General features: G+C 43.1%; 1 protein-coding gene across 2 annotated transcripts in view; it reads left to right on the forward strand.

Annotated features, from left to right (window-relative positions):
* The first annotated feature begins 3538 nt into the window (after positions 1 to 3538).
* The window catches only part of LOC110493938 (solute carrier family 41 member 1), a 33692-nt gene continuing 16169 nt past the window's right edge, over positions 3539 to 21061 (forward strand). The window contains exons 1-6 of one of the 2 annotated variants that reach the window (XM_090205172.1): positions 3539 to 3658; positions 9394 to 9621; positions 17702 to 17809; positions 18406 to 18477; positions 18875 to 19019; positions 19496 to 19642. In XM_090205172.1, the coding sequence (XP_090061298.1) occupies positions 9427 to 9621; positions 17702 to 17809; positions 18406 to 18477; positions 18875 to 19019; positions 19496 to 19642 (667 nt within the window). In that variant the 5' untranslated portion in view covers positions 3539 to 3658; positions 9394 to 9426. Of the gene's footprint in view, positions 3659 to 9304; positions 9622 to 17701; positions 17810 to 18405; positions 18478 to 18874; positions 19020 to 19495; positions 19643 to 21061 lie in introns of those variants that run through there. The other variant, XM_021568555.3, reaches the window with a different exon arrangement.

Raw genomic sequence — 21061 nt, forward strand, 5'->3', positions numbered from 1 at the left:
GTTTTACTAGGGTAAGTTTGGCGTCATGAGTGAAGGAGGCTTTGTTGCGGAATAGAAAGCCGACTCTAGATTTGATTTTAGATTGGAGATGTTTGATATGAGCCTGGAAGGAGAGTTTACAGTCTAGCCAGACACCTATGTACTTATAGATGTCCACATATTCTAGGTCGGAACCATCCAGGGTGGTGATGCTGGTCGGGCGTGCGGGTGCAGGCAGCGAACGGTTGAAAAGCATGCATTTGGTTTTACTAGCATTTAAGAGCAGTTGGAGGCCACGGAAGGAGTGTATGGCATTGCAGCTCGTTTGGAGGTTAGATAGCACAGTGTCCAAGGACGGGCTGGAAGTATACAGAATGGTGTCGTCTGCGTAGAGGTGGATCAGGGAATCGACCGCAGCAAGAGCAACATCATTGATATATACAGAGAAAAGAGTCGGCCCGAGAATTTAACCCTGTGGCACCCCCATAGAGACTGCCAGAGGACCGGACAGCATGCCCTCCGATTTGACACACTGAACTCTGTCTGCAAAGTAGTTGGTGAACCAGGCAAGGCAGTCATCAGAAAAACCGAGGCTACTGAGTCTGCCGATAAGAATATGGTGATTGACAGAGTCAAAAGCCTTGGCAAGGTCGATGAAGACGGCTGCACATTACTGTCTTTTATCAATGGCGGTTATGATATCGTTTAGTACCTTGAGCGTGGCTGAGGTGCACCTGTGACCGGCTCGGAAACCAGATTGCACAGCGGAGAAGGTACGGTGGGATTCGAGATGGTCAGTGACCTGTTTGTTGACTTGGCTTTCGAAGACCTTAGATAGGCAGGGCAGGATGGATATAGGTCTGTAACAGTTTGGGTCCAGGGTGTCTCCCCTTTGAAGAGGGGGATGACTGCGGCAGCTTTCCAATCCTTGGGGATCTCAGACAATATGAAAGAGAGGTTGAACAGGCTGGTAATAGGGGTTGCGACAATGGCGGCGGATAGTTTCAGAAATAGAGGGTCCAGATTGTCAAGCCCAGCTGATTTGTACGGGTCCAGGTTTTGCAGCTCTTTCAGAACATCTGCTATCTGGATTTGGGTAAAGAAGAACCTGGAGAGGCTTGGGCGAGTAGCTGCGGGGGGGGGGGGGGGGGGGCGGAGCTGTTGGCCGAGGTTGGAGTAGCCAGGAGGAAGGCATGGCCAGCCGTTGAGAAGTGCTTGTTGAAGTTTTCGATAATCATGGATTTATCGGTGGTGACCGTGTTACCTAGCCTCAGTGCAGTGGGCAGCTGGGAGGAGGTGCTCTTGTTCTCCATGGACTTCACAGTGTCCCAGAACTTTTTGGAGTTAGAGCTACAGGACTTGAGACTTGACTTAGACTTGGCCCTAAAAGACTTGACTTGCTTGGACTCTACCTCGAAGACTTGTGAACATCTCTGCTGTTACTGAGGTTTGAAACTTTCTTATTGGTCTATTAACTAATTTACCACCTGGTGACGTCACCAGGCAGGCCAAAACTCCATCTCACCTAAACGTGCTGACATTTCAGGTGGTCTTTTCGAACAGCTTTTACATTATCATAATTTCAATAATTTCACTGTATTATTCCAACCTGGAAACACATACAGTGCCTTGCGAAAGTATTCGGCCCCCTTGAACTTTGCAACCTTTTGCCACATTTCAGGCTTCAAACATAAAGATATAAAACTGTATTTTTTTGTGAAGAATCAACAACAAGTGGGACACAATCATGAAGTGGAACGACATTTATTGGATATTTCAAACTTTTTTAACAAATCAAAAACTGAAAAATTGGGCGTGCAAAATTATTCAGCCCCCTTAAGTTAATACTTTGTAGCGCCACCTTTTGCTGCGATTACAGCTGTAAGTCGCTTGGGGTATGTCTCTATCAGTTTTGCACATCGAGAGACTGACATTTTTTCCCATTCCTCCTTGCAAAACAGCTCGAGCTCAGTGAGGTTGGATGGAGAGCATTTGTGAACAGCAGTTTTCAGTTCTTTCCACAGATTCTCGATTGGATTCAGGTCTGGACTTTGACTTTGCCATTCTAACACCTGGATATGTTTATTATTGAACCATTCCATTGTAGATTTTGCTTTATGTTTTGGTTCATTGTCTTGTTGGAAGACAAATCTCCGTCCCAGTCTCAGGTCTTTTGCAGACTCCATCAGATTTTCTTCCAGAATGGTCCTGTATTTGGCTCCATCCATCTTCCCATCAATTTTAACCATCTTCCCTGTCCCTGCTGAAGAAAAGCAGGCCCAAACCATGATGCTGCCACCACCATGTTTGACAGTGGGGATGGTGTGTTCAGGGTGATGAGCTGTGTTGCTTTTACGCCAAACATAACGTTTTGCATTGTTGCCAAAAAGTTACATTTTGGTTTCATCTGACCAGAGCACCTTCTTCCACATGTTTGGTGTGTCTCCCAGGTGGCTTGTGGCAAACTTTAAACAACACTTTTTATGGATATCTTTAAGAAATGGCTTTCTTCTTACCACTCTTCCATAAAGGCCAGATATGTGCAATATACGACTGATTGTTGTCCTATGGACAGAGTCTCCCACCTCAGCTGTAGATCTCTGCAGTTCATCCAGAGTGATCATGGGCCTCTTGGCTGCATCTCTGATCAGTCTTCTCCTTGTATGAGCTGAAAGTTTAGAGGGACGGCCAGGTCTTGGTAGATTTGTAGTGGTCTGATACTCCTTCCATTTCAATATTATCGCTTGCACAGTGCTCCTTGGGATGTTTAAAGCTTGGGAAATATTTTTGTATCCAAATCCGGCTTTAAACTTCTTCACAGCAGTATCTCGGACCTGCCTGGTGTGTTCCTTGTTCTTCATGATGCTCTCTGCGCTTTTAACGGACCTCTGAGACTATCACAGTGCAGGTGCATTTATACGGAGACTTGATTACACACAGGTGGATTGTATTTATCATCATTAGTCATTTAGGTCAACATTGGATCATTCAGAGATCCTCACTGAACTTCTGGAGAGAGTTTGCTGCACTGAAAGTAAAGGGGCTGAATAATTTTGCACGCCCAATTTGTCAGTTTTTGATTTGTTAAAAAAGTTTGAAATATCCAATAAATGTCGTTCCACTTCAGGATTGTGTCCCACTTGTTGTTGATTCTTCACAAACAAATAAAGTTTTATATCTTTATGTTTGAAGCCTGAAATGTGGCAAAAGGTCGCAAAGTTCAAGGGGGCCGAATACTTTCGCAAGGCACTGTATAAAACACAGGCAAATCACATTTTTGACTGCACTGGGCCATCACCACCAAAATCATCCTCAGTACTCAGATAAAGCTCTATTTACTTTACTAACAAAGGGATTCAACATAAATTACATTTGTACGTAAAACTATTGTATATTGATTAGTAAGGCACTACTATGAGTAAGTAACAGGATTACTAAAGAAATTATTAAAAGCTTCTAAATGCAAAAACTGTAGCTAGCACACTTAGTCTTTGGATTAGGTAGCACAGGATAGGAACAACTTTATTTAGCATAACAAATGTATGTGTCCTGTAACCAGGTGGAGAAGAACATCAACAACATAACCATCTGGATTTCCCACCAGCTCTTCATCAACGGGGAGTTTGTGGACACAGAGGGTGGGAAGACCTACAAGACCTTCAACCCCACAGACGGAAAGGTAGGGAGAGACGATGTAGTAGAGCCAGTTTGAATAGTTTAGGAATTTGTCCCTCTTTCCTCCATTACTTGATCTGCTCCTTGACAATGACAAATTAATCCACCCAGGTCCTCTTTGAAAAAGAGGTACTTTGCAGCCTCCCAAGTGACGCAGAGGTCTAAGGCACTGCATCGCAGAGTTGTGGCATCACTACAGCCTGGGATTCGATCCCGGCCGTGACCAGAGTCCCATATAGCGGCGCACAATTGGCCCAGCATCGTCTGGGTTAGGGGAGCGTTTGGCTGGGGGGGCAATTCCATGTGGCAGGCAAGGCGCCTGCAGGCTGACTTCAGTCGTCAGTTGAACAGTGTTTCCTCCAACACATTGGTGCAGCTAACTTCTGGGTTAAGTGAGCGGGTGTTAAGAAGCGCTGCTTGGCGGGTCATGTTTCGGAGGATGTATGACTTGAAGTTCGCCCCTCCCGGTTCTGTTGGGGAGTTGCACCGATGAGACAACATCGAAATTACGAAATTGGGGATTAAAAGGGGGTAACAATATATATATATATATTTAAACGATATAAGATACTTGTATGTTCATAAATGTTTAATATTACAATTACGATTTAATATTACGATTTATTTGAATTGCGCTCCCTCCAATTTCACCGGATGTTGTCGACGGGTATCCCGCTGATGGGACGCCTAGCCCTAAGAAGATTTATTAATATTCATTTTCCTGAATATTTTAAGGCATCAATACCAGTGTATTTACTTGTGTATTTCATGGCATGAGCTGTAACGTTGGTCGTTGGGAGAAAGAGAGGAGGACCAATGCGCAGCGTGGTAAGTGTTCATAGCTTTTAATGACGTACTAGAACACTGAACAAAACAATAAATAACAAACGAACAGTCCCGTAAGATGAAAGACCAAAACACTAAACAGGAAATAAGCACCCACAACTCAAAAGTGAAACCAGGCTACCTAAGTATGGTTCTCAATCAGGGACAACGATTGACAGCTGCCTCTAAATGAGAACCATACCAGGCCAAACACAGAAATCCCAAATCATAAAAAAAGAACATAGACAACCCACGCAACTCACGCCCTGACCATACTAAAACAAAGACATAACAAAAGAACTAAGGTCAGAACGTGACATGACCTATTCTTCAACAAGGGAGAAAACTTTTGTTTTGTTATAAATGTCATCATGCACCCCGATTGACTCAAAGTTGTTTATTTTAAACACATGAATGCAATTAAATGTTTTCTCACATAGAATAATATCTAACGTCTGAGTATTCCCCCTTATATTGAACACATTTCACCTCACAAATCCTGGGTTGATGTCACATTATTTTGAAGTCATTCCTAGTACAATGTAAGAGAGATTTCCTTCTTGTTTGGTCGGCTTTGAGCTTTTTATCTCTGATGTGTGGACTGCACCAAAGAGAGAGGCCAGGCTGTTTACACTGCGAGGTCAACAGACAACAGTCAAGGGAGGACCCCTGGTTGGCAGCAGGTGTGTTTGTGTGTATTGGTTTTCTGCATACTTTTATGTGTTCGGCAGTTTGTCTCACACACCGAGGATGATCCTCAGTGGAGGTATCCTGACCTGGACTAGGATGCTGTGCAGGTGGGTAAAGGAATTCTATGTCTGGAGGGGAAAAAGTTTGAGTTGATAGACAGTATGTAGGCTGCCTGTTGTCATGTCGTCATACTTTATATCCTAAGTTGATAGATGCCAAGAAAAGGTACGACATAAAAAAAAACTGGCCTACCGACACTCATTTACTCCTTACTTTTAATTCAATCATAAAACATCAAATCAGAGTGGGTCGTACCACATTACACATTTCTAAGTCACAGTAATACTAGGAGAGTGAATCATCTGTGACTCTCCGGTGTTCACATTTTGCACATTTGATAAGTGTCTTTCTATTTTTAGCCTCTCACTCCTTCTCGCCATAGATGCTTATCTTCCGGATTCTGTTTGTGTCGTTGTGAGGTGGCTGAACAGTGGAAGAGGGGAGCTGGGGGGTTAGGTCGCTGTGATCTAATGAACCTGATAAGGTGACCTGGCTGGGCACGCCGTCACTAACACATCAGTCTTTGTCACAATGGGATGACCGAGGTCTGTTACGTTGTGTACAGTTTTTTACGCAGCTTAAACTTAATGCAGCGTTGGCATACGTCTAAAAGTTTAGAAGGGTTAAACTGTTCATGGACCACAGTCAGACAAAGTAGGATGTATAAGCATACAAAAATGCAATGCATCCGTCTCTGTCTCTACAGGCCCTATTAAAAAAAATGTCACCAAGTTCAACCTCAGACCAGAGGCAAGTTCTGCATAGCAAGTGCCAGACAGTATTCCCTTGGATTTTATTATGCAATCCTGGAACCCAGTCAATGTGTTTGTAATGCGGTCTCTACGCTGTGATATACAGTCCCATAGACCTGTCGCTTTGTCATTTAACAACAAACCCCGAAAGGCCATCGCTATAAATAATCCAGTGTGTACTTGTACGTTTGACTAAGGGCTCTATTCAATCTGTAAAGCTGAAGCGTTACAGATTCCTCAATATAAACGTAAAGGTCATTTCCGATTGAACCAACATATGCAGCGTTTACCATGAATGCAGTCTCCACTAAAGTGGGAATGTTGCCGTTTAATTTCAATCATGCTGTAAAGCTGAACTTCCACGATGCAGATTCAATAGAGCCCTAAACTTTGTTTTCACTGCACACACTGAGGATTATGTGGTCTAAAAAGGCCACGTTCACACTCAAGTTGTACAACTGATGTACAGCACATTTGGTACAATGGTTTTTGATACAGCAAAGTTTTTCTTCAGAAAAATAATTATACAAGCATTGTGGAGACTGCACAATGGTTGTGTTTACTGTACATTTATGTTGTATCACAATAATAGCAGTTGTGCCACAACCATTGCGTCAAATGAGTTTAGTATTTTTTAATTTTATTAGGATCCCCATGAGCTGCTGCTAACGCAGCCACTACTCTTACTGGGGTCCACACAAAACATTTCAAATCGGAATTCACACTTTCGTACACTTAGGTCGAACATTCCATGCTTAATAACATTAGACATACGCCGGCACATACTCCTTCGTTAATCGTAATATGTTACAGATACCACCCAATGGGTCATACTGGGTCTCATGTGGTATAATGTTAACCTTGGTGGAGTCTTTCATTTAAAAAACAAAATAGAGTCACACCGGATTGGAGCCATTCACCCAGTGAACGGAGTCCCATACATATGTTCCCTCAACACAACCGTGACAGCGGTGACTTTTTGTTATATGTTACAGTCATCTCCAGACATAGTGGATTTCTTTTACAGTGAAGTGAGACTGGTTAGTTGTACAACCTACGTGTGTACGTGGCCATAGAAGCTAAAGTGATTGGTATTTTGACATTTCAGGTTAAGATTTTGTGTTTTCCTCTGACTTTTTTTTGGCAGTTGTTTTCTGGTCATTTTCTGGTCATTTTCTGGACGTTTTTTGGTAGTTGTTTTCTTGTCATAGAGGAAACCCCTACCGGGACTTACTGGCATTTACCAATAAGCTCCTGGCACTTACCAATAAGCTCCTGCTACCCTTCTCCTAAATGTGTCCATGTGAAATCTCAAGAACTGGATTTACTGTACCACAACTAATCCTTCAGAAGCTTATGTTGTGAGACTGAAATACAAGAAGTTGCATGACATTTCCGGGAGACTATCTCTGTTTGTGTCCCTCAACAATTAGATAACTTTATTTTTTTATTTTTTTATTCCAGGCTAATCAGAGCAGGCATTATCATATAAATATAATTACTAATTAAGTAGTTATATTTCTATGAGAATTATCTTGTGGGCACAAGCAACACATAATCTCTCAATTATAACTGTGTCCCAGAGTCCTCTAAGCCCTGAGTTTACAATCCGTATTGCAACACAGTGTCAGTGGGGGGGAGCAGGAAGGAGAGAGCAGACTGTACACATCACGTCTCAGGGACGTCTCAGGGAGTCACTCTGTGTGTGTGTGTGTGTGTGTGGGTGATTTTTGTGTGTGTGCATGCATAATCACTTAAAAGGGAGAGATAAAGAGCTGGGCTCAGTTTCCTCTCTCCCTCTTTAACAGCAAATCTCTGTCATGGTCATGGATGATTAAAAAGTTATTGATTTTTACTTCACTTCCAGTGTTTTGCTAATATTTACTAAATATCTTTCCGGTCAATATTTTTTTCGATGTTTTTTAAAATCTGAATTAAAGTGAGAAGGAGAGGGGGATAGGGGGAGAGAGGCAGACTTGCTAATAAAGACTAACGCAGAAAGAGCCAAAACCCCATTAGATGCCACGCCAATGGAGGGGAGACAGTCAACCCACCAATCAAAAAGGAGAGGAGATGTCCTTTAGAGGAGACCGGGCTAGTGCCACGTGTTTGTGAGAGGTGAAACACCTGCTGGCACAGAGGATGTGTCACAGAGTATATGTCACAGAGTGGGGACAGGGAGGGTAGGAGGGCGAGAGAAGAGAGAGAATAAAGAAAACAGAGTTGAGAAAAAGAGTCGTTGGGAGGCAGAGATAGATAGAAAATAAAAAGAGAGCAAAGGAGAGAGAGATTTAGAAATAGAGACAGAGTGAAGCAGCGCAATAAAACTACAGAGAGAGAAAGAAAGAGACCCCGTTTCAGTCTGTTAGCCCTGCTCATACAGAAGCCAGCAGCACCCCCTCCCCCCTCCCTCCCTCACAGAAGCACCATCACAACAAACTCTGTCTGCATACCAGAGTACAGGAAACCCCTGGTGGTAATGGTACAGGTACTCTAACGCTTTGCCTCGCGACTCACACCTTATCGTTCTCACTCAATGTCTCACTGCAGTCCTTCTTCGGAGCCTTAGAACCACGGACCATCACCTTATTACCTCATTTCTCTTCTGCGACACACCGACAAACAACCACCGTCACGTCTCTCCGACCCAACATGAGGAAGGGGCTCCAGGGAAGCCAGGCTGCTCACACAGGGCAGTGGGAAGAAAAGGAGAGGAAAGAGGAGAGGCATCACGAGCAGCAGCAGCTGGGGAGGGCAGAGAAAAAGTTAGTAGCGTTCTGGTTGTCCTTGTCCCAGAGGACGTGGACATTTTTCAGGCCCCGCAGTGGCGAACGCACTGGCTGCTTCCAGCGGAGCCCCTCCGCAGCTCGCCTGCTGAAGAGCGAGACGTGAGGAGTGCGAGAGGCCAAAGGCAGTCCGTGCCATTCTTCAGCTTCATCTACCATTAGCAAAAAACATTTTTTTTGTTATATTAGTAACGTTGGCTAAAGACAGAAGCACAAGAGAGAGCGACAGGTGAAGGACAAGAGGAGGGAGGGAGGTTCGTCAAATGCCCTCTTCTTCTTTTCTGGGCTCTCTCCGGATTCTTTACCTTGGGGAAAAGCGTTAGGCAGCAGCTGAACTGTTACTTTTTGAACATTACGACAACAGACTGTCATTACATTTACTTCACGTTCAGAACATTAAGGCAACAAACTGTGACTCAAAAGGCGTCGTGCTGCTGTCGACTGGAAGAACTTCCTGCCCTCCTCTTGTTGTCGTCAAAGCCAGGCCTCCCTCCTCTGAAGAAACTTCCACTCGCGAAACTAAACTATAAAGTTTACCATAGAGGAGATATTAGTGGTGGAGATTGCTGGAGGTTAGTGTGACAAGGGTCAGGTGTCGCTCCCTAAACCCCTACTCGTCTTCACAGGAAGAGATGGGGTAACTGGGACCTGCTGAGACCATGGTGGTCACCCATCTGGAGCTGGAACTGTGCTACCAAGGGAAGAAGCTGAGAGGCTTCACCTGTAAGCTGACCCGCTCCCCCTATGGCTACCTGCCCGAGAGTGCCTGGCTCATCGCAGCCCAGATCCTACTGCCCTTCCTGGTGGCCGGCCTGGGCATGGTGGCAGCGGGCATAGTCATGGACGTGGTGCAAGTATGGGCTAACTTTGTGTTTGTGTGTCTTGTAAAGTACATTTGTGTGCATGTGTGTGTATGTAATATCTGTGAACAATATCCATGTATGCATGTCTTTTCTTGACCTATTTTTAGGGTTTGAAACAGTATATTTGTGTGTATCAGGGCATGACGTAATGTGTTGTAAATCCCCTTGCATTTAAGCTAAAAAACAGGTGAGAGAGGTGCAGCTCCACAGATGTTTGGGCACCTACATTGTTACATTGCTTTGTATCAGCAATAGCCCACCAGTGGTGGGAACCGGTGGGGTTAGAAAATGGCACACTGATCCCTTTAAATCTCAGACACACCGGTTTGTCTGCCACAGTACTTAACACTTCTGAACAGTGTCGGCAGTCAATCTCTTATGTTTACACAGCAAAGACCTTGAAGTCGTCAGCCACCCAGCCTTGTTAAGATACCCCAAACCAGAAGGTGGAAGTAGAGTTGTTTGGCAATGCACGTTTATGTGTGTTGCTATATGGTCTAGTCAATGTTAGCTAGCTACCTAGCTAGCTGCACACAGTTTGCCCTTGTTGATAATAGCCAGATGGCAAGATCACAAATAAACAATTGAATTCACTCTCCATAATCACATACAGGCCTTAGATAAATGTTTAGCTATCTGGCTAATGTTAGCATGATACGCTAACTAGCTGTTGTGCTAGCTAGGTAAAGTAAAGATACTGCATTGACTCTCGGCAGCCAGCTACAAGCAGCTGCTACATCGAAACTAATCCATTATGATTTAATTACAATGTTGCTAGCTACAGTGGCCAGATAGCTAGCTTGGTAAAGCAGTAAGTGTTGTGTGCATTGTTCTTCACTTAACACCCCATTTGTTTAATATGAAGTGTGTGCGACTGCATTCCTCAGTTAGCTAGCTAGCTAACTAATAAGCTAGTGCACATTATCAAACTTTACAAAAAAAATCCTTCTTCAAGCACGAAACTCCTTACCTAGATGTAAAATATGTAAAGACTTCCTCTAGAAAGAAAATATATTATGCAGGTTTATTGTTTTAGTTAGAACAATTCTGATGAAAAGGGGGTGCATTAGACCTGAAAAAGTGACCTATTTTTTCCCCTTTTTCTTGTCACTCATATCGGTTCAAATCAAATCAAACTTTATTTGTCACATGCGCCGAATACAACAAGTGTAGACCTTACCGTGAAATACTTACTTACAAGCCCTTAACCAACAGTGCAGTTCAATAAAAAAAAATACCATATAAACTAATGTAAAAAAATAAAAATAAAAGTAACACAATAACATAACAATAGCGAGGCTATATACAGGGTGTACCGGTACCGAGTCAGTGTGCGGGGGTACAGGTTAGTTGCGGTAATATGTTCATGTAGGTAAGGGTGAAGTGTCTCTGCATAGATTTTTTTTTTTAAAGAGTGAGTATCAGCAGTGTACAAAACAAATGGCCTCCCCCCAGGTGGTAAGGGTAGGTAACAACACATCCACAATGCTGATCCTCAACACAGGCGCTCCTCAGGGGTGCGTGCTCAGTCCCCTCCTGTACTCCCTGTTCACCCACGACTGCATGGCCAGGCACGACTCCAACCCCATCATTAAGTTTGCAGACGATACAACAGTGGTAGGCCTGATCAACGACGAAACAGCCTATACGGAGGAAGTCAGAGACCTGGCCGGGTGGTGGCAGAATAACAAGCTATCCCTCAACGTAACCAAGACTAAGGAGATTATTGTGGACTAAAGGAAAAGTAGGACCAAGCATTCTCATCGACAGGGCTGTAGTGGAGCAGGTTGAGAGCTTCAAGTTCCTTCGTGTCCACATCACCAACAAACTAGAATGGTCCAAACACACCAAGACAGTCGTGAAGAGGGCACGACAAAGCCTATTCCCCCTCAGGAAACTAAAAAGATTTGGCATGGTTCCTGAGATCCTCAAAAGGTTCTACAGCTGCAACATCGAGAGCATCCTGACTGGTTGATTAATTGCCTAGTACGGCAACTGCTCGGCCTCTGACTGCAAGGCACTACAGAGGGTAGTCCGTACGGCCCAGTACATCACTGGGGCTAAGCTGCCTGCCATCCAGGACCTCTACACCAGGCGGTGCCCTAAAAATTGTCAAAGACCCCAGCCACCCTAGTCATAGACTGTTCTCTCTACTACCGCATGGCAAGCGGTACCTGAGTGCCAAGTCTAGGCTTCTCAACAGTTTTTACCCCCAAGCCATAAGACTCATTTTCTTGAAATTTCCAAGCTGTTTAAAGGCACAGACAATTTATTGTATGTAAACGTCTGACCCACTGGAATTGTGATACAGTGAATTATAAGTGAAATAATCTGTCTGTAAACAATAGTTGGAAAGATTGGTTTCATCTGGTCTGATGAAACCAAGATTGAACTCTTTGACCTCCAGAATGCGTCTGGAGGAAAGCTGGCACCATCTCTACGGTGAAGCATGGTGGTGGCAGCATCATGCTGTGGGGATGCTTATCAACAGCAGGGATTGGGAGACTAGTCAGGATCGAGGGAATGATGAACGGAGCAAAGTACAAAGAGATCCTTGATGAAAACCTGCTCCAGAGCGCTCAGGACCTCAGACTAGGGTGAAGGTGAAGCACACAGCCAAGACAATGCAGGAGTGGCTTCGGGACAAGTCTCTAAATGTCCTTGAGTGGCTCAGCCAAAGCCCAGACTTGAACCCAATCAAACATTTCCGGAGAGACCTGAAAATAGCTGTGCAGTGACACGCCCCATTCAACCTGACAGAGCTTGAGAGGATCTGCAGAGAAGAATGGGAGAAACTCCCCAAATACAGTACAGGTGTGCTAAGCTTGTAGCGTCATACCCAAGAAGACTCAAGGCTGTAATCACTGCCAAAGGTGCTTCAACAAAGTACTGAGTAAAGGGTCTGGAAACATATGTAAATGTAATATTTCAGTTTTTAATTTGTAATAAATTTGCAAAAAAAAATAAAAACGTTTTTGCTTTGTTATTATGGAGTATTGTGTGTAGATTGATGAGGGAAAAATATTTAATACATTTTAGAATATGGCTGTAACGTAACAACATTTGGAAAAAGTCACAGGGTCTGAATACTTTCAGAATGCACTGTATTGTCCTTTTGCTTGTTTGATGGCTCTGCGGACGTCGTAGCTCGACTCCTTGTACTAAAAACAAAGGACGCCTATTTAAATATAGGTGTTTCAAGATGGATTGTATAAAAAATGCTGTCTTGCCAATTCACATGTTATTTTCAATAGGAGTTGGCAAGACAGCACAATAAGATCTGGGACTCAGGGTACTTGTGGCTATACCTCATGGAACATTTTGGAGATGACAACTCTTTTTGTATTTTTTTTCTAAGTATACTCTGTAAGACATGCAGAAAGGCATAGTGCGTGTAGCTAGTAGTATAGCAAAAGGACATAGAGGCAGATAAGAGTAGAGCAGCGCAATAGCTCTTTCCCTGGTTAACCTTTTGGAAAGATCCCAGCAGTTGCATGGCATGACTAACTCCCTGAATAATGGAATAGGTTGGTGGGTTGGGAGTCACTTTGACTCCCCCCCCCCCCCCCCCCCATTTTAATTGGAAATGACAAAAATGTGTGTGTGTGTGGGGGGGAGACGGAAAATACATTCATTCAAACATTTACCTGTAACTCATAATAGTTACTTTATATCAAGGCAAAATAGCAAAACATACTGAGTATTTTAGTTTCACTATAACCTTAATCTTCAGATTATAGTTATTAGATTATTATGAGATGATAACAGTGTCGTGAGGTGACTTGCATTAATCTGATCACTGTATTTATTTTATAAACTAACTATGTTTAATTGTTACCCAATTAAATTAATAATGTAACAATTAAGTCATTAGGAATTTGGGGCAACACGGAATACGTTTTTCATGAGTTACCATCTCCCAAATTAAACTCTAAAGATATATAAATATATATATATACAGTGGGGCAAAAAAAGTATTTAGTCAGCCACCAATTGTGCAAGTTCTCCCACTTAAAAAGATGAGAGAGGCCTGTAATTTTCATCATAGGTACACTTCAACTATGACAGACAAAATCACATTGTAGGATTTTTTATGAATTTATTTGAAAATTATTCTTTCCTGTACACGGATCAGTCGTCCTGGTCCCTTTGCAGAAAAACAGCCCCAAAGCATGATGTTTCCACCCCCATGCTTCACAGTAGGTATGGTGTTCTTTGGATGCAACTCAGCATTCTTTGTCCTCCAGACACTACGAGTTGAGTTTTTACCAAAAAGTTATATTTTGGTTTCATCTGACCATATGACATTCTCCCAATCTTCTTCTGGATCATCCAAATGCTCTCTATCAAACTTCAGATGGGCCTGGACATGTACTGGCTTAAGCAGGGGGACACGTCTGGCACTGCAGGATTTGAGTCCCTGGCGGCGTAGTGTGTTACTGATGGTAGGCTTTGTTACTTTGGTCCCAGCTCTCTGCAGGTCATTCACTAGGTCCCCCCGTGTGGTTCTGGGATTTTTGCTCACCGTTCTTGTGATCATTTTGACCCCACGGGGTGAGATCTTGCGTTGAGCCCCAGATCGAGGGAGATTATCAGTGGTCTTGTATGTCTTCCATTTCCTGTCCATTTCCTGTCTTCCATTTTCCTATAATTGCTCCCACAGTTGATTTCTTCAAACCAAGCTGCTTACCTATTGCAGATTCAGTCTTCCCAGCCTTGTGCAGGTCTACAATTTTGTTTCTGGTGTCCTTTGACAGCTCTTTGGTCTTGGCCATAGTGGAGTTTGGAGTGTGACTGTTTGAGGTTGTGGACAGGTGTCTTTTATACTGATAACAAGTTCAAACAGGTGCCATTAATACAGGTAACGAGTGGAGGACAGAGTAGCCTCTTAAAGAATAAGTTACAGGTCTGTGAGAGCCAGAAATCTTGCTTGTTTGTAGGTGACCAAATACTTATTTTCCACCATAATTTGCAAATAAATTCATTAAAAATTCTACAATGTGATTTTCTGGATTTTCTTTCTTCTCAATTTGTCTGTCATAGTCGAAGTGATGAAAATTACAGGCCTCTCATCTTTTTAAGTGGGAGAACTTGCACAATTGGTGGCTGACTAAATACTTTTTTTGCCCCACTGTATGTATCAATAACAGTCACTTATTAATCATAACCTCATATCATTCTCATTCTGAACGTTGCAGACTAATTGAATCTGCAAGAATAACAGTATTTTCTGATTATTCAATACTACACATATTAATTGTATTATTTATTTACTAACTAACTGAATAATAACACTGAATACACATACAGTGCCTTGCGAAAGTATTCGGCCCCCTTGAACTTTGCGACCTTTTGCCACATTTCAGGCTTCAAACATAAAGATATAAAACTGTATTTTTTTGTGAAGAATCAACAACAAGTGGGACACAATCATGAAGAGGAACGACATTTATTGGATATTTCAAACTTTTTTAACGAATAAAAAACTAAAAAATTGGGCGTGCAAAATTATTCAGCCCCCTTAAGTTAATACTTTGTAGCGCCACCTTTTGCTGCGATTACAGCTGTAAGTCGCTTGGGGTATGTCTCTATCAGTTTTGCACATCGAGAGACTGACATTTTTTCCCATTCCTCCTTGCAAAACAGCTCGAGCTCAGTGAGGTTGGATGGAGAGCATTTGTGAACAGCAGTTTTCAGTTCTTTCCACAGATTCTCGATTGGATTCAGGTCTGGACTTTGACTTGGCCATTCTAACACCTGGATATGTTTATTTTTGAACCCTTCCATTGTAGATTTTGCTTTATGTTTTGGATCATTGTCTTGTTGGAAGACAAAATCTCCATCCCAGTCTCAGGTCTTTTGCAGACTCCATCAGGTTTTCTTCCAGAATGGTCCTGTATTTGGCTCCATCCATCTTCCCATCAATTTTAACCATCTTCCCTGTCCCTGCTGAAGAAAAGCAGGCCCAAACCATGATGCTGCCACCACCATGTTTGACAGTGGGGATGGTGTGTTCAGGGTGATGAGCTGTGTTGCTTTTACGCCAAACATAACGTTTTGCATTGTTGACAAAAAGTTACATTTTGGTTTCATCTGACCAGAGCACCTTCTTCCACATGTTTGGTGTGTCTCCCAGGTGGCTTGTGGCAAACTTTAAACAACACTTTTTATGGATATCTTTAAGAAATGGCTTTCTTCTTGCCACTCTTCCATAAAGGCCAGATTTGTGTAATATACGACTGATTGTTGTCCTATGGGCATAGTCTCCCACCTCTGCTGTAGATCTCTGCAGTTCATCCAGAGTGATCATGGGCCTCTTGGCTGCATCTCTGATCAGTCTTCTCCTTGTATGAGCTGAAAGTTTAGAGGGACGGCCAGGTCTTGGTAGATTTGCAGTGGTCTGATACTCCTTCCATTTCAATATTATCGCTTGCACAGTGCTCCTTGGGATGTTTAAAGCTTGGGAAATCTTTTTGTATCCAAATCCGGCTTTAAACTTCTTCACAACAGTATCTCGGACCTGCCTGGTGTGTTCCTTGTTCTTCATGATGCTCTCTGCGCTTTTGACGGACCTCTGAGACTATCACAGTGCAGGTGCATTTATACGGAGACTTGATTACACACAGGTGGATTGTATTTATCATCATTAGTCATTTAGGTCAACATTGGATCATTCAGAGATCCTCACTGAACTTCTGGAGAGAGTTTGCTGCACTGAAAGTAAAGGGGCTGAATAAAATTGCACGCCCAATTTTTCAGTTTTTGATTTGTTAAAAAAGTTTGAAATATCCAATAAATGTCGTTCCACTTCATGATTGTGTCCCACTTGTTGTTGATTCTTCACAAAAAAATACAGTTTTATATCTTAATGTTTGAAGCCTGAAATGTGGCAAAAGGTCGCAAAGTCCAAGGGGGCCGAATACTTTCGCAAGGCACTGTACACTCTATCATGAGACAAAAGTCCCTAGTGGACTGACAAGATATATGGAGAGTGGGTGGGGCAAGGGAGAGATAGAGAAAGAGACATTTATTGTGGATACATTCTGTAATTCTCCTCAAAGTAATAATAATACTTTGCTCATGAACCACTGCCCATTCGGATAAGAAATGTAATGTATATATTTACGCATAGATGTCTTTTTTCGTTGTCTATCTCTGTTGAACCAATCAACCACTCTATGGGGACTAGTGTTGTTCACACTTCGGCGATCGTCTCAGCGTCGGTGCAAGGCTCGGCTTGTCCACCAGAGGTTTCAATGTCCTTCTTAGTTGTAGAGCTTCTCTGGTAGTGGTGTTTAAATAGAACCGCTGCTCAGATGCAACAGTGATTGTCTAAGATGGGATTTATTCCTTTCCACCTTGTCTTTAGTCATTTCTAGGACCACTTTTACATGCACAGCTGCAGACTGTGAATCTTTTTAGCCTCGTCGTGGAGGTTATCTTCTCATCTCGTGTTGGTTTTCAGAGTTTCCAAACATTTCAATGTGTGGACCATGGTCTCACATCTCCTGTCATGGTATGTTCATTCTTGACGAGTCCATTTAAGCACTCTGGTCGGAAAGGCGGTTCCATCACACGGACACACTATTCTGACCTCATTAGGGGCATGGCTTAGTTAATGTGCCAGGAACACTAAAAACCATTTACGACAGGGTGTGAAGGTGTCATAAAACTGTCCCAGCCCCCCACCTCTGAGGCCTTGGATCCTTGACCAGGAGAGTCATGACAACAGCAACAGAGAATGATTTTAATCTGAATAAAGAGATTATATAATACCAATATTAATCATGTCCTGTTACAGTGAATTATTCTGCTTGCCAGATCTGTTTGTGCTTGAGCCAACTCCTTTCTGTTTTGGCATGACAACGAGCAAACAGTTGGCTAAAGCACAAGTACTGTATATCTGGCAATCAGTCTAGCAGAAAATATATTGGGAGGGATTGGGATGTTTCATCATTGAGAGGTGTTTAAGGAGATCATTGTGAATGTTTCAGCACTGGCAAGTTTGTATGGATATTATTCAGAGTAGTATGTTTCAGTACTAGCTAGTGTTTAATTGTGTATTATTCAGCACTGGGAGGTGTTTAAGGAGATCACAGAGGTGTTTATCTTGGTGCCAGCCCTGGTGGGACTGAAAGGCAACCTAGAGATGACACTGGCATCCAGACTGTCTACAGCAGTGAGTGGACACACATTGCCACACACACACTCATAGGCACGCATGCACACACACACTCGTAGGCACGCATGCACACACACAGACACTGACGCACACACACTCAATGCTGGCACGACATGTTTAATGCTCAAATTAAATTTGAGCATTATTTTACACACAGACACACACACAACCATTTAGAGGCTGTTGCCATGTTTACAAAGACTTGGAATCACTGGCCACTTTAATAATGGAACACTAGTCCCTTTAATAATATTTAAATCATGTTTACGTGCTGCTTTACTCCTCTCATATATACTGTATGCTATTCTACTGTAATCTACTGTATGCCGACATAGCTCTATCTAATATTTATATATTTCTTAATTCCATTCTTTTAGTTTTAGATGTGTGTATCGTTGTGAATCATTTTTAGATAATACTACACTGCTAGATACTACTGCACTGTTGGAGCTAGGTACACAAGCATTTCGCTACACTCACAATGACATCTGCTAAATATGTGTATGTGACCAATAAAATTCTATTTAATTTAATTGAAATGTTATATCTCACCACTTTTCCTCTCCAACTCCCCCCTCCCTCCTCCCTATCAGGCGAACACTGGGCAGATGGATGACCCGAAGCAGCAGTGGAGGATGGTGTGTAGCAACTTGGCTCTTATTCAGGTGACACCGACGTCTCCGTCCAACAAACACAGCCAATGGCATTTTATCAAACCAGTGCTGTCACTTTGGCTAGCATGTACAGTCAACCACACAAGTTATCATGGAGTGAGTTTATCTGTGAATCCAACAGAGGGCACAAGAGGGTGTCATTGTATCAAGGCAATGACATGTCTCAGTACCATGCTTCATTCTCTCTCTCTCTCTCTCGCTCTCTCCTCTTCCCTCCCTTACTCTAACCTTTCCCCCCCGATCTCCCTCCTTCCTTTCCTGCCTCCCATACCCTTCCCTTGCTGACTCACCTGTTCCCTCTCTCTCCCTTTCCCTCTCCCTGCCTATCTCTCTCTCTCCCCCTTCTTTCACTGCCAGTTTCTTATTCCCCCTCTCTCTTCCTCCATAGGTCCAGGCAACAGTGGTGGGTTTCCTGGCTGCGGTAGCCGCAGTGGGGTTGGGTGCGTTGACCAGGGGTCGTGTAGACTTTCTACAGGCTGCTGTCCTATGTGGCAGTAGTGTCACGACAGCCTTTGTAGCTGCCCTGTCCTTGGGTAGGTCAACGTAACAAAAGCACAACAGTATACTTGCCACTAGCTGATATACAAGCTCTGACTGACACCAGTAATTCTAGGTAGAATTGTAGGGAATGGAAAAGTGAACCCAGGTTGCTAGCGTGAAAGGCAAGCACCTTACCCATTGCGCCAGAGTAATCCTATATACCACCCATGGTTAAGCCACTTTGTGAGAATTGTATCAGGGCTCATTAGTGAAGATTGCTACACCATGTCATCACTTCGATTGTTCCGATGTTTAGCAGCTGTATATTTACTAGGTATACCGGAAATTGAGAGTGATCTTTTCTATCTTTTGGCAATAGATGACAGTCAGGAACCCTACAAACCTTAAGAGTTGTCCTGCTGAATTGGTTGAATAAATAAATAAAACTAAATATGCACTTTGATATATATGATTCTATTTTAGATTGACAGTAGGCCATAGTATGTGTGTCCACTCTCTGTATCGGTAGGACTAGTGATGGTGGGAGTGATCATCGGCTCCAGGAAGGTTGGCATCAACCCTGACAATGTGGCAACACCCATCGCCGCCAGCCTGGGTGACCTCATCACCCTCTCTCTGCTGGCCGGGGTCAGCAGCTTCCTCTTCAGGTTCAAAGGTCAGATCAATCGCCATAGAATAACTGGAATGTGCCGGAATCCTGTCGAGCTGTAATTCTCTCAACAGCCGGACCACTTATGCTTATGTTCCAGCCTCGGCTCGGCCGCTGTCTGTGTCCTTCCTACCTGTCATTCCTCCTTCATTGTCTGTGCCCCTCACTTCATACTGTCCTGTCGGGGAAAAAACCTGTTAAAGTACAAAAGGACGTTTGAATCTCTGATTTCCTTAAAATGTGGGCTTTTTTTTATTATCTTAACCTTCACACCTACCACTGACTAGACCCATCTTGAAGATTGCCAGGACTGGATGCAATATTAAGCTAAGCCTAGGTAGAGCCAGAGCCATTATTATATTAAATATATGGCTCTGGGTAGAGCTATTTTCATATGCCTAGGTTCCGATTCCCTACACTTCTTCCCAAAATGGGCACTTGTTCCCCCCTCATGGATTTAAAAGTATTGGATTAATGTATGCATGGACTAGACCATAGCCACGGGAAGTAGGAGTGACGAGGGTGCTGCAGCACCCCCTGATTAATAAATTGTTTGTTTTTAAATGTCCCTACTAAATTATAATTTGTATTACCTTTATTACTCCTGTATGAAAAGAGAAAAATACTTGTCAGCAGAGCAGAGAAAAATACTCCTCAGCAACCCCCTCTGTCGACTGCACCTCCGTCAACAGCACCCCACGGGCATGGGCTAGACTAGATGGAGTTTCCACAATATGTTTTACACCAGTCCATGAAGGGGAATTAATGACTGCACACTTTGAGGAGAAGGGTAAAGAATCAGACAGAAGCCCAGGTGCTTGGTAGAAAAGAGTTGATTTAAAACTGATCTCTTATTGTTTCCAGCTGGAATAGACTATGATCATAAAGTAGATATTTTACATTACTTCATTGTTATTTCATTTTACATTTAATTTCCGTACCAGGCAATAAAAAATATGTTTGACCTTTGCAGTGAATAAAAAATCTTACGCCTGACAAGGCCAATGAAATCTGCATCTCGCTGGAAGCCCCGCCTTCCACAGGTGACAAGCCCAAGGCTTGGATTAATTCCTTTAATTCTTCTGCTCTTCACTTCGACGTGAGCAGCAACGATTCACACGACTAAAAACAAACCCTTTGGGAACATTTTGTGGTAGTGCGTGCTCACCCCCTGTGCTTTGTGGGCTGGAGTTTTTGTATTTGTTCTCCTAGTTTCCTAACCACAAACCAATGACTTTTTCTTCGTATTGCTTGGCCTGGCTGTAGCAAAGAGTAAGATCGCTGACGCGACCGAAAAGACAGGATAACAAGCCAGGTTTGGGTTCACGACCATGCCCAAATGAATATAAAGATACTCACATATGCTGCCTTGTATGTCTCAATGCATGCTCTGGCTGCCCTCACTTGAATCAGTTTGTGTGCGGG

Source organism: Oncorhynchus mykiss, chromosome 17 (assembly GCF_057628025.1).
Source record: "Oncorhynchus mykiss isolate SJ-2025 chromosome 17, ASM5762802v1, whole genome shotgun sequence".
NCBI classification, from domain to species: domain Eukaryota; kingdom Metazoa; phylum Chordata; class Actinopteri; order Salmoniformes; family Salmonidae; genus Oncorhynchus; species Oncorhynchus mykiss.